The sequence below is a fragment of the Ictalurus punctatus genome, chromosome 1 (assembly GCF_001660625.3).
Source record: "Ictalurus punctatus breed USDA103 chromosome 1, Coco_2.0, whole genome shotgun sequence".
Lineage (NCBI taxonomy): Eukaryota > Metazoa > Chordata > Actinopteri > Siluriformes > Ictaluridae > Ictalurus > Ictalurus punctatus.
The window spans coordinates 25434694-25449600 of NC_030416.2; the positions used below are offsets into that span (position 1 = coordinate 25434694).

Consider the following 14907-nt stretch of genomic DNA (forward strand, 5'->3'; position numbering starts at 1 on the left):
GAGGAGTGGTGATTGAAAACTTTGAATGGTAAGTTGATAAGTTCTTACTGTTTATCCATTATTTGTTAATTTAAATGGCAATAATGCCCTTCTGCCTAGCCAACAAATAGTTAACCTATTGTCTCTGTTGTGTTCAGATTAGGCATGTCAATTTACACAAATTCCCATGAACAATAGCCATTTAAATTAATGATCAATTAATCGATTAATCTTTATCCTTTATACCACAAGATGCATCTACTGCAGTGGCATATAGCTACCAGCATGCCAGGGTGTGAAAATCAGGCGCAAAACGTGAGCTTCCTCGTCCAAATGAAAAGTTTTTTTTACTCTAAATAATAGGCTAGTAGGCCATGCATGATCATCAATTTTTTTTTTAATGCACTCGGTGTTCAGAAGGAATTCATTACTGTAAATAGAGACCACTGGTAAAAGAACATGAGCCACACTGTAAAGCTGAGCATTTAAAAAAAAAAACTAAAAAAAAAACCAACACTTTATGCAAATTGGAAGAAAAGCAATGTAATACTGCCAGATTCAGGCATTAAACACCAATCTTTTTCTTTTTTTTTTTTAAATTTACATAAACGGTGGTTGTTAATTGGGAGAATATCAGATATTTGATGTAGTAGTGAAAAATATATAAGCAGGTGTAATATTATACTGGTGTAGTTGGGGGAACCCAACATATACATACATTATATATACATAAAACATGCTTATAGAATGTGTGAATTATATCCAAAATCTTGATTAAAACATTTTTCTTCAAAATATGATCACATTAAAATGGTAACTACATAGAAAAATTAATTCACAAAATTATTCACTTTATTAAACAATGAGCATCTTCAGAGGAATTTTCTTTTATGATGAAGTGAAATATGATGCAAATGCTATTACTCCTGGTAGGGTAGCAAACAAGCTGGACACTTTAATGTATGCAAGTTATTTGGATATAACAAAAGTATTGTTGTATCCTACTGTGCCATCATTTCATATAAAGCCAGAGAAAAGGAGGAGTAATTTTAGTGTCAAATCTGTTAAGGTTCCATCACATCCTCCATAAATGAAGCGAGAGCATTTGTTCTGCTCTTGATTATAGAACCATTTGATTACATAGTTCCTGTAGGGCCCGGTGTCTTTTTTTTCAGCTAGACTTTTCTGGAAGGGGAGACAGGGAGAAAAGAGGGGGGTCTTAGCAGGAATGATTTACAGTTAAGTTATATAACAATGATACTGCTGATATTGCAGTGTTTATGGATACAGATGATACATGCCATGAAAACATTCAATTTCTGTAACAAAAACAGTTGCTGTTACCATCACACACACAAAAAAGTGTAAGCATGCACCGTACACACTATCATAGTACCATCTTTTGACAGATTCTCCACACATGGTGCCCCTGTCCATATGCAGTAAACACTGGGCTAGGAGCAAAACAGTACAGAAACATGCATGGTGCATGCAGGACACAGGAATCACACTACAACTGCTCACATTTGCACTACTCATGTTCATACACAAATATCATATAGTCTCTTTATAATGATTTAAACTGTAAGCCTAGGTCTTTTGTGATATAAACTCCAACACTTGAGGTGCAGTAAAATTACTGTTGTCATAATAGATGTTTTTTTAAGACATGCTCAATTCCACAATAAAAATGAATGTGCTGTACCATGTCCTGGAGTCAGCAGGTCCAAATTTTCATACTCCATCTGTGTCTCTCTGTTCAGCATATTCTGTCTCTTCTTCCATCTCCTCATATTCTTCCCCTGAATTCTCAGGGTAAAATATTCTTGCGGGAGGGATCCTGAGGAAAAAGTACTTCTTTTATCAATGTTGTCAGTACACGTGCTCCTGATTTGTAAAACAAAAGTTTTTTTTTTTTTTTAAAATCAATCAATTATATAATAAGAAGTACTAATGCAAGCATTATAATATAACTTAAATAAGAAATAGCGGGTACAAACTAAATCCTTGGATAAAACTTAATGTGCCTGACTTCACAATGTGACTGCCTTTCAAAAAAATGTGCATATGGTAGGTGTATAATGTTTTAATTGATATTTATTCAACATAACTCAGGGCCACCATTGTCAATATTGCCAGTATTGCCATGGCTACTACTAATTTAATGCCTGCAGTACAACTTTACATAGCTGGCAAAGATGCAGTTTAGTCAGTGAATAAAGGCAGTTTATTTGAGCATTAACCCTCCTGGCAGTTTTATTGAATCTAGGTAAAGCCAGTTCTGATTTAATCTCAGTAATCTAGATGCAAATCATAACTCCAAGATGTGCAACTGGAGCAAATCTTCCATACTGTCAAATGGTCCAAGGTTTTGTGATTGAAAAACCTAATTTTTGCTTTATATTTGAAAACCACAGATGAGACCAATGGTTATGAGTTTTTACACATCACCATAATATTTTAATACTGCTACTAGGATCTGTGCTTCTATCAAAATTTTCACAACTTACGGTCTTCCAGTTTCTCAGTAACTTTACAAACGGTGTTCCCTTTCAAAGAGACCTTCGACGTTGCGTTTAACAGACCACTATGGGCGCGCCCTTGCGCGTGACCAGTATCTGAATTTTGTATAAAATCATGCCTCTGTTTATAGGCCTGCCGTGATCAGGTGACGTGGCAATTAAGCGGGTCGCGTGATATAAATATGGCACCTGTGAACCACACCGTCAGCCTTATTATCTTCAAAGAAAGATTGCGTCCCGGTTGTTTGTGTAAAGAAACAAAGGGGCGCTTCAGTTTCTCGCTAGCTTTTCTCAAAATCTCAGATCTTTTATATTCCTTTAAAAATAAAAATAATAATAATAATAATAATAATAATAATAATTATGGGCGAGAGAGAAAAATGAGAGAGGATTCAGGAAGTGTGTTACGGCTTGCTCCCATTTCATCACGGGGAATAGTGCACACTTTCTGGGTGCAGTGTCTAGGGGGTGTAGCATGCGATGGCCCAGGGGTCGGGAACCTTTTTGGCTGAGAGAGCCACGAACGCCACATATTTTAAAATGTAATTCCGTGAGAGCCATACAATATGTTTAAAACTAAATACAAGTAAATGTGTGCATTTTATGTAAGACCAACACTTTTAAAGTACAATAAGTACTTTAATGACCACCCGAATGACCAGCGACATCACCTCACCAAGCTGCTCGCCACACATCTGAGCACAAAGCGCCTCCTGATGTAGGATGCAGTGAAAACTTAAGATGGGTCTCTTTTCATGTTCACAAAGAAGTGCTACGAATCCTCTTTTTTCCCCCACCATGCACGAAGCACCATCAGTGCTTTAGCGAGCTCAGTGAAAGACTTGAATAAATCCTCCCCTCTTGTTGTCCCTTTCATAGGCAAACAGCAAGACTTTCCTCACGTAGTGTGTCACCAACAGCATACCTTGCAATCACGCTGAACTGGGATAAATGGCTTACGTCTGTTGACTCATCCAAAGCGAGATAAAAGAATGGTGCTGCATTTATGTCCTTCACTTGTGTTGCCTCAATTTGATTTGCCATCATGATGGTACGATCGTGAACAGTTCTTGGCGACAGAGGCATGTCTTTTATTCGTTTGATTATCTTCTCTTTATCCGAAAAGTCGTCAAAAAGTTCACTGGCAACATCAAGCATGAATGTTTTGGCATACTCCCCATCTGTGAATGGCTTTCCGTTTCTCACAATTGCTAAAGCACCAGCAAAGCTAGCCGAATTCCAGTCACCTTGTTGGGTCCAAACACGGAGTTGCTGCTGACTAGCTTGCACTCTGCACAGTAGCTCTTGACATGCTTTCTTCCTGCTGTCCCCCGCAGGATATTTCGATGCAAATGTAGTATGGCGTGTGTCGAAGTGCCGCTTTATATTTGACCGTTTCATTGATGCAATTTTATCATTGCATATTAGACAGACTGCAGAACCTGCTCTCTCCACAGAGGCGAAATCCTCTGTCCATCCCTGCTGAAAAGTACGATACTCCTCATCTTTTTTTCTTTTAGCCATCTTCTTCGCTAAAAGGGTTTCTGCAATTAGCTAGCTGACTACTTGATTAAAAGGAGGGAAGTGTACTTCCTGACCTCACAATGACCCGTGTACGTTACGCATTATCCAATAAAAAATTCGGTGTTGTCCCGGAGGACAGCTGTGATTGGCTCCAGCCACCCGCAACCATGAACATGAGCGGTAGGAAATGAATGGATTGAAATACATGAAAATGTTTTATATTTTTAACGTTATTATTTTTTTTATTAAAGATTTGTCTGCGAGCCAGATGCAGCCATCAAAAGAGCCACATCTGGCTCGCGAGCCATAGGTTCCCGACCCCTGCGATGGCCTCTCGAAGCTGCGTCATTGTAACATCTTAGGACGCAACTCGCGCTTTTCTCGGAAGCGAGTTGGGTTTCAGAGCCTCGCGGATCTGGGCCGGCCACTGCCGAGGCAGCTAGCCGTCTCAGGTTCGGGGGATCTCTTATGGATCGGGAAGAAAAGCCGGAGACGAGCGCTGCTCTATCTCTTGCTCTGTCTTCCTGGTCCGGCTCTCCGCTGGATTTTGAGGCTCGCTTCGCGGCGACTCCTTCCGCCATGGAAAGCTAAAAGGGGAAAAAAGCAGGGGCAACCCCCCCCCCCCCCCCCACACACACACACACACACAAAAATATGATAATAATAATTCCTCTCTGACATCGAGGAGCCTACGGGCCCCCCCAGTGTCAAGTAAGGAAAAAATACAGCCATGTGTAAACTGTACCCGATTATTTGTAATCCGTGCCCTCAATTTTGTAATCCGTGCCCTCAGATTTGTAAACCGCGTGCACCGCGTGAAAGTTGCGTTTATATTGGACATTCGCTGTTCATTCGAGCTTCTCTCTTCTATTTCCCAATAAATAAACACACAAAAAGGACATAATGTGTATTGTCTTAATAATGTGTATTGATTGGACATAGAACCAATACAACGGAATATATTTTTTAATTTTCTCCCTTTAAAACTTGTGGTCGCCATTTTGGCCAGCCACGCCCCTGTTGATAGCCTCTGTGGGGCAACATCCTCTAACTTTGAGGTTTATGCATGGTGTCAGGCGGCTGAGGCCCATCTGCAGGCTGCGCATACCTTCCTGGGACCTTCTGTGGTCCTGGAAGGTCTGTCGGGTGCCCCACTTGAGCCCTTAGAGTGGTTCTACTGTCTCAAGCCAGAGGGCTGATTTATCACCCTCGGCCAGAACTATGGAAACTGGGTCTGGCCCCTGAGGGGCACCAGTTCATAGATTCTGGTCTCACAACTGAGGTTGTAGAGACCATGTTAAATGCTAGAGCGCTATCCACAAGGAAATTGTATGGACTGAAGCGGTGGCTTTTTGTCTTGTGGTCTGAGGAATGTCACCTAGACCCAGTGAACTGCGCAATAGCTACAGTCCTAGAGTTCTTACAAGGACGTTTCTCAGCGTGGTGGGCTCCTTCTACAATCAGGGTTTACGTGGCCACCGTTTCAGCCAGCCACGCCCCTGTTGATGGAGCCTCTGTGGGGCAATATCCTCTAACTTCGAGGTTTATGCATGGTGTCAGGCGGCTGAGGCCCATCTTCAGGCTGCGCATACCTTCCTGGGACCTTTCTGTGGTCCTGGAAGGTCTGTCAGGGACCCCATTTGAGCCCTTAGAGTCAGCCTCTGAGAAGTTTCTGACTCTAAAGGTAGTTCTTCTGCTGGCCCTGACATCTCTCAAGCGAGTAGGAGTTCTACAAGTTCTCTCTGTTGCCCCTTCCTGCCTTGACTTTGCCCCTGGATTAGCCAAGGCCTTCCTGTATCCTATGCCGGATTATATTCCTAAAGTGCCTACATTGGCTGCCCACCCTGCTGTGGGGTGGTCTACGCCACACACATTCATTCGTTATTACAGTCTGGATATTCATTCCACCCTTGGCTCGAGTGTCTTCAAGTGACCCTCGGGCTTGGGTCTTTTTGAACAGGCCATACCCTCGGTATGATGGAGTGGGTATTCTAATTCCCATAGTGTTATGCTAAACGCAACATCGAAGTTCCCTTTGAAAGGGAACGTCTGGGTTACGCATGTAACCCTGGTCCCTGAGAAGGGAACGAGATGTTGTGTAGCTCTGTCATATCAGGGCAGGCCTGTGAATTGCGCCTTCGCTTCAGATAATAGAGGCTGACGGTGTGGTTCACAGGTGCCATATTTATATCATGCGACGCGCTTAATTGCCACGTCACCTGATCATGGCAGGCCTACAAATAGAGGCATGATTTTACACAAGCTTCAGATACCAGTCACGCACTCAAGGGCACTCCCATAGTGTTATGCTAAACACAACGTCTCGTTCCCTTCTCAGGGAACAGGGTTAACCCAGACGCTTTTTGTCTCTTAAATTCAAGAGTAAGAAAAAAATAGAGGCTGGTGAAGAAACAACTGTATATAGCTGCAGTGTTGTGAAACTTGTTGACTTTTAGAAAGCACTGACACTAGACACTTCACCAAAACTTCACCAAATGTGTTGTTATTTAACAACAAATTTTTAATGTTTGAATAAGCTGACATTATATGGTGTGTCCATCATACAAATCCCTCTGAATGAGCTGTTAGGAACAATAAAGCATTCGTTATAAGCACATTATATAACCATGTAATCATATTTAAACACATTAATCTTACAGTAATAAATATGCACATCTATGCATATTTTAAATTAAAATACATTTTTAAAATAAAGAATTCAAATGTAATGTGATGTGGTATAATTAACATTAATCAACACACAATTTCTGATTTAAAAAAGGCAAATTATTTGACTATAACTCATGTGTGACATCATAGCGCACACCCCATACTACTTAAATTCCAGCACCTGCAATGTAAAACAGCTTCCTGCATTCCTACACACAGTGTTCCATCATGACAAAGTGAAAACATTTTTAGAAATCAAAATGTGAAATATCTCATTTAGCACCCTAGTTTCATTCGTACCCTTATGTCACACCAAATTCAGCTTAGGTGCATCTTGTTTGTGTTGATTATCTTGAGATGTCTCTAGAACTTGACTATATTAAGGATAGGCACGAGTACACGATTACTCGAGTAACTCAGAAGAGACATCAATGATCGAGCATTGAAACGATGATTGTGCAGTTTTTTCCCCATTTTACGCTTTTGCTTTTACACATTTCTGTCAGCCACACAAACAGCAGTGCACGCATACTACTACAAACTGGTCTTCACATTATGACAATATCCACCTTTTTCCTGAGAAACCAATGAGCACCATGATGGATTCTAATTTCCTTTGTACTGATTCTGTCCCGGTCTCTATAGGAACCCTTATTAAAACTGGCTAAAGAGAGTCACCAAGTTACTTAAACATAAACTTTTTTGTTAATAAGAATAAACATGAGCTTAGGGTCAACCTGTGCTGTCATTGGCTGCCACAAAAACAGCAATAAACTTTAGAAATTCCTGGAAAATACTTGTTTTGAGCACCAGCAAACCCAAAAAGAATGTCTGTGTCTTCTGACAGTGAGGCGCTGTCAAAAGACCATCATTGCAACACTGTAAAGTGTCAGCACTATGGAGCCATACGATTTTCTTTTGTTTAGCCATTTCACAAGTTTAACATCACATTATCAGCTAATTTGAATGTAAACACCGGTGACCGGAAATGTAAAACAGGCTTCCGGTGTGAGCCAGGCGAGACTTCTGCATTCAGGAAAAAGGTAGATATGATGCTTGTATTTTTATTAATCTGTTTTTTGTGCTTTTTTGTAACAAGCAACATTATAACAGCCTGTATTATTAAACAAGTGAGACACTGAAACAGCTAGATGCATTGCAGAAGCAAAAGACATCTTGTTACCTACAGTATATGAACACAGACAACAACGTAGTTCTCCCGAGTACTCGAAGAGTACTTGCTAGAGTAATTACTTCAAGTACTCGAGTAGACAAAATGATCAAAATGCCCATCCTTAGTCTGTACAAGGTCCACAATTCATGCTGGAACAAAAACCATGCCATTAAGACCAAGGAATTTTCCATAGACCACCATGGTCAAATTATGTTGAGACATAGATCCAGGCAAGTGTCTAAAACCATTTCTAAAGCTTTGAATGTTCACAGGAGCACAGTGGTCTCCATCATTGTGATTCCTCCTACAGTTGACCCAGCAAACTCAGCAATTGGGCTAGAAGGGGCCTTAGTCAGAGGGGTGATCAGTAACCCAATGGCCACCCTAACAGTGCATCAGAAGGGCTCCGCAAAGTTGGAAGAACCTGCTGGAAGCATAAACATCTCAGAAATACTCCAGCAACCAGGACTTTATGATAGTGTATTTGGACAGAAGCCATTTAGACTAAAAGGCATATGGCAGGCACTTAAAGGAAAAAGCATGAGGAAAAAGATTCTCTGGTCTGATAAGGGAAATACTGAACTCTTTGGGCTAATCTCCATGCACTATGTCTGGCAAAAAACAGGTACTGCTCATCAAATGGCTAATCAAATCAATTTTGATTAAACATGGTGGTGGAATCATCATCCTTTGGGATGCTTCTCAGCATCAGGGATGGGGAGACTGGTCAGAATTCATGGATGAATGCAACAAAGTGCATAAAACCTCAGACTAGGCAGACAAGGGTCATCTTTCAGCAAGATAATGACCAAAATCACACAGCCAAGACAAGGGATAAGTCTCTGAATATACTTGAGTAGCCCAGCCAAAGCCCAGACTTGAATGCGATAGACCATTTGTAGAAAGTCCTGAAGATGCCAGCTCACAGATACTCCCCATACTATCTGACTGAGCTTGAGTGGATCTGCCAGGAACAATGGAACAATGAGAGAAACTGCCCAAACCCAGGTGTGCAATGCTTGTAGGTACAAGGTACAAATAACTGAATAAAGGATCTGCATATTGTGATTGAAAAGTGTTGTGTAATTATGGTGTCCCTGAGAATATTAGGAAGCTCATATACCTTCACCATGATTGCTACTTGAATATACATATATACAGTACTGTGCAAAAATCTTAGGTACCCTGTGACTACTGTAAAAAATTTTCTTTCCAAATATTGCATTAACAAAAAAAAGTATGCTACAGAAAAATGTTTGTCTGTTAACAAAGCAACATATTATGTAACATATCTGTCTCCACCTCTAAATCGTGACAGAAAGCAAGACCCTAATATGAATGCAGCAGACTCTTTTAGAATTCAAGAGGCCCTGTATGAAAGGGAAAAGCAGAGGTGGGAGAAGGAGGGGAAATTCTTCCTCATTCAAGCCAACCGGGAGTAGCTCAACATGATGTACTCCATCATGGGTTATGTCAAGGAGAAGCCTTCCAACCTGGCTGGAACCATCTTCCTCCCTCCCCCACTGTGGATCTCATCTGCTGTGTCGACGGAGAACGTTCTTCAGCCTTCCTGCTCATCTGAGGATGCTTCTCAGCATCCCTGTTCAGCTACGGACTCTGCTCAGTCTTCCTTTTTAGCTGAGGACGTTGCTCTGATACCCGGTGCGGCCAAGAGCTCCGCTTTTCTTCCCTGCTTCACCTCTGATGTCACCATGCAAGGCTCTGCTTCGGACATCGCCTCGGGACCTGAGGGGCTGTGAAGACATTTTGCCCAGAGGGCCAAGACTGCTGGGGGAGGGAGTGTTTTCTGGCACCCCGGGAGTAGCGCCTTTGGGAGGGGGGGGTTGGGGGGGGGGGGGGTGATTCTGTCATTGATATCCCGGAGGCTCTGGACTACTGTACTTTTGATTTGCTTTAATTGTCTCACTTTTCCGTTGTTTCTTTTCTGGTCCTTGTGTCATATTTATTCCTCGCCTTAGTGTTTTTGACACGTGTTTATAGCTTCTTTTGTATTTGTTTTGATTATTATTAAACCTATATCTGCATGTGCATCCATGTCCACCTCTAAATCATGACAGAGAGAGAGTTGCTGATGAAGGGATGACTGTTTATCATGGCAATAACATAATAACAGGAAACAGGAAATAACATAGGTGTGTGTCAGATGTTGCGCAACATCAAATCTAACTATAAACTGATGCATGATGTAAAATTCATTAATAAATTAAACATTGTAATCATTTGCAGATCACTGTGTTGTAAGTGGAATAACACACTCCGGAGCGTGTGCTTATATGGAAGTGATGCACTTTGGGTGATAACAGCACTCCTCTTCACTCATGCTGTCACATCTCCCTGCTGACACTGGCAGTATAAAGGTGTGGCAAAATTAACTATTTTGTACCTTCTTAAAAAGAAAGAATGCAGTTGTGAGCTCAGAAACACCTCAAAGCCTGGAAGACCACCAAAATCAATTGTTGAAAGAATTCCGTCCCTGTTGGAAAAAAAGATCTTCACAATTGTTAGCAGGTGTATCTGTGTCAACAATCAACGGATGTTTTCACAAATACAGAGGGTTTACCACAAGATGTAACACTTAGTAAGCTTCTAAAACAGTAAGACCAAATTAGAGTTTGTCAAAAACATCTTTAAAAATAAGCCTATATAATACTTTAACATCATCCTATAGATGAGACAAAGATCAACTTTGTAGGAGTAATTTTGAAGTGTATAGGGCTATATTTCAAATGCTTAAAACCCACTGGTTGGCTCTTCACAGTGAGACAGACAATGATCCAAAGCATACCTCAAAAGCAACCAAAGACTTTTTTTAAGGAGTAGAAAGAAGTAGAATGTCCTGCAGTGGCCAAGTTTCCTGGCTAGTCATCTGACTTGAATACAATTGAACATGCATTTCAGTTACTGAAGGCAACTGCTTAACAGCTGCAGTACGGGTCTGGCAGAACATCAAAAAACACAGAAAATATTTTTTTGTAATTTTTGTATAGTTTTGTAATAGTACCTTTCAATGGGTGGCCTCTTAGTAACCTCAGAGACATCAAGGACATGACCTTGCTGAAGACTCTCACATTGTTTTCTTAGCATCGGAGCAGGGTAGGTGTTCATATCCCCTGTATTCATAAAATCAAAACAAACCCAACTCAACCATACACCCATGCAATATCTGAGAGCATGAAACAAAAGGAGGGTAAGAAAGCACTTTGATTTTAATTAGGGCTGTCAAAAATAATGTGTTAACCCATACAGTTAATTTTATAATCATATCATGCTATTATTTTTAATTGCATTAATGCACAGTCTTTGTTACAGTATATGCTACTAAGGTAGACACAGCCACTAGGACAACGCACTTTTAAAATCACATTTTATAATCATAGGCAATATTTCCTGTACTGAGGTTGTTAAGCATGTGGTTATTATTTTGTGGTTTCCGTACTACAGACATTTAAAATTGAGAAAACTGATTGAGAATAAATCAAATATTTTAGACAGTTCTTTTCATTGTACCGTAATGTAAATGTGACAAAGGTTTACTTCTTCTTTTTTTTTTTTTTTTTTTGGGGGGGGGGGGGGGTGGGGGGGTCAGGGACTAAGAATATCAAATTCTGTGAAAACCAGTCATTTAATATTATTGGTATTAATTAATAAATATGTATATTTTTAAAAATTGTGACAAAAGTAATGTCACTGTATAAATGGAGGAAGAGCTGTTCTCTCTAAACCTAGCCATAAAACATAAACAAATGCTCAGCTGGCCCTTTTTATTATTAATATTTTTATTAATAATGTTGTATCTTACATAGAATCTTTTTATTGGAATAGTACTGAATCGAAATCATTTGCGCTACTGTTTATGAGGCATCTATTTGTAGTCAAAAATCTTCTGTTTTGCAGGCTTTATCCTGATTGATTTTTGTGGGTGTTTTTTTTCTCTACATATTGAAATCTGTGATTAGAAATAAACAATACTCTTGGAGTTAAACACTTGGAGTTTATGGTTTTTCATGAAATCTCAATGTGATGAAATAAGTGATTAATCATAGAAATTGTGCAGATATTAAGAAAATGAATCAATTGACAGCCCTTGTTTTAATACCAGTATATTTTTGTGAATAACAAATTTCACTTACGGCTCAGAATGTGTAGGAAAGTCCTTATGAAGCGCCGAGTGTACTCTTGTTCTCCTTGCTTTACATGGCCCAAGTGAACTATGTGCTGCTCTGTGGGAAAGGTGGCAAGCTCCTCCACCTGAGTGCTGTTAAAATGATCCCCGACTATAAGAGTGAAAAGCACCACACCCTGACACTTTGCTTTCATGGAGATAAAGTCCAGTTTTGCTCTATCAGAATATTCGGTCTCTCCTCCTACTACAAGCAGCACCATCTTGTTTTTTCGAGGCTTGGAAACAGTGAGAAGACCCTGCATGATTACAAATTCCATGGCATGACCCAGCCTGGAGTAGCCACCAGTCTGCTGTAGATTTTCGAAGATGCTCTGCTTCATCAGGTTGCGGTCTTGGAACTGCTGGAAAGTGAAGATCTGCTTGACTGGAGCCTGGGCCTCTCTGTATGATGAACTCTGCTGGTAAAGCGCCACCCGTGCCTGTCTATCAGCTTTGCTGGGCTGACGGCTCACTACAAGCTGGTCCAACATAGTGCCCAACACCTGCTTCATTCCCTCATACTGATCTGCCTGGATGCTGCGGGAACCATCCACCAGCAATGCCAGGTCCACATTTACCTGCTTTGGAATGGACACCTCACCGGGGCCGGGACAATCTCTAGCTGGATTGCAAGGATCTGAGAAAGCAGCAGATAAAATAAAACCCTGTTATTAATCCTCTCCATATGGTCTTTATTCCTGACTAAATCTGCTTTTTATGTTTCAATACCAACCGCAATTCTGAAAAAGTTGGGACAGTATGGAAAATACAAAAAAAACAAACAAAAAGAGTAATTTGAAAATTCAATTCACCTCGTAATATATTGAAAACACATTATTAACATGTTATTTGATGTTTTACTTTGTGAATTTAATTTATTTTTGAAAATATAAACTCATTTCAAATCTGATGACTGCAACACACTCCAAAAAGGTTGGGACAGTTGACTGTTTACACCAGTTGGTTAAGTTTAGCATGTGGAATTTCCCATTCATGCATTATGCATTTCGTCAGCTGTGCAACTGTACAGGGCCATCGTTGCTTTATTTTGTGCTTCATGATGACAGACCCTGGCTTTTGGACCTGACGCTGATAAGAACTTGGATGGTCCTTTTCCTCTTTGGCCCGGAGAACACAGAGGCTGTTTGTCCAAAAAATATTTGTTTTTGAACAAATATCAAACCATAAAACACGATACCATTGTGCTACTGTCCATCTCAGATGAGACCGAGCCCAGAGAAGTCAGCGGTGCTTCTGGACATTGTTGATGTATGGCTTCTGCTTTGCATGGTAAAGCCTTTACTGGCATCTGTGGATGCAGCGGAGAATGGTGTTGACTGAAAAAGGTTTACCAAAGTATTCCCGAGCCCATGTCAGGATATCCATTACAGACTTATGACAGTTTTTAAGATAGTGACGTCTGAGGGATCGGAGATCACACGCATTCAGAAGTGGTTTCCGGCCTTGCCCTTTATGCACCGAGATTTCCTTGAATCTTTTAATTATATTGTGCACTGTAGAAGGTAAAATGCCCAAAATCCTATCGGTTTGTCTTTGGGTAATGTTGTTCTCAAAGTGTTGGATTATTCGCTCACGCATCTTTGGCAGATTGGTGAGCCTCGACCCATCCTTGCTCTTGAAGGACTAGGCCTTTTTTGGAGGCTCCTTACATACTATGATTAGACGATGGACTCACCTGCTTAAAATCATCTTCTTATTTCAACTTTTCACATCGCTGTTAGTCCTAAATTGCCCCATCCCAACTTTTTTGGAACGTGCTGCATGCATGAATTTAAAATTAACGTTTATCTTCAAAAAACTATGCAGTTGATTAGGTAAAACATCAAATACCTTGTCTTTATACGTTTTTTGTTTAAATACAAGTCAAAGTAGATTTACAAATCACTCCTCTTTGTTTTTATTAGCATTTTTCATAGTGTCCCAACTTTTTCATAATTGGGGTTGTAGATCACATGAAAATGTATTATTCAGATCAACATTAACTTATTTTACATATTACCAAAGCAAATCACACATCGCTGGATCTTTTCAAGTGCTGCACTCTGGGTATCTGGTTTGCCCAGCACAGACAGAATAAAGCTTCCTGTCTCATCAGCCTTTATTACAACACAGAACAGAAGGAAAGTTGATAAAAGGTGCATCACAGCAATCAACCTGATCACCATCAGGCTTCATCTGCCTCAGACATCACTTCAAACTGTTAACATTTTATATTACCTCAAAAGCACGCTGAACATTAGGAGTATCCCTAAAACCAATAACACCAAGGTTTATATCCAGAGCCTTGTATTCTAGAACAGCCGTTGTTATGGAGGTCACATCCTGGGACTGTCCACCAGAGAGGAAGATCCCCACCTTCCTGATCAGAGCACCCTGACGAATACGTTTGAAGACATTTCTACCCACAAAGCGCATGGCTGCACCAATGTTGCGTCTGTTGGATGTACGTTCCAGAGGGATGTTCTTCACAGCTTCAATCAAGTCCTTCTTATGACGATGGTCAGAAAAATGGATGAGGTACTTGGTGTTAGAACTGTAAGAGACCACAGCCACTCGTGTCCCTGTGGGACAGTTGCTTTCAGTGATATCGATGCTGTCCAGCAGAGAAAGAAGAGTCGAGAGCATTCCACCAAATAATGCAGGAGTCACATCATCAGACATGTCCAAACCAATCACCAGTTCAGTGGGGTAGACAGGGCAAGCTGCTTTATCTAGAGGTGCAGACATGCCAAATAAGAGAGATATGTTCATGTTTACTGATGTCCTTTTAAACAATTAACCCTTTTCATACTTACAAACGTTTATGAATTTTGTGTTGCATAGCAATGAAAGTA

General features: G+C 40.5%; 1 protein-coding gene across 2 annotated transcripts in view; it reads right to left on the reverse strand.

Moving 5' to 3' along the window:
- Positions 1-356: 356 nt before the first annotated feature.
- The window catches only part of LOC108270894 (collagen alpha-6(VI) chain), a 43063-nt gene continuing 28512 nt past the window's right edge, over positions 357-14907 (reverse strand). The window contains exons 35-41 of one of the 2 annotated variants that reach the window (XM_047157830.2): positions 14291-14784; positions 14073-14169; positions 12021-12689; positions 10892-11000; positions 10274-10363; positions 1685-1819; positions 357-1164 (exon numbers count right to left, since the gene is read on the reverse strand). In XM_047157830.2, coding sequence (XP_047013786.1) covers positions 1714-1819; positions 10274-10363; positions 10892-11000; positions 12021-12689; positions 14073-14169; positions 14291-14784 — 1565 coding nt within the window. In that variant the 3' untranslated portion in view covers positions 357-1164; positions 1685-1713. The remainder of the gene's footprint in view (positions 1165-1684; positions 1820-10273; positions 10364-10891; positions 11001-12020; positions 12690-14072; positions 14170-14290; positions 14785-14907) is intronic. The other variant, XM_017477893.3, reaches the window with a different exon arrangement.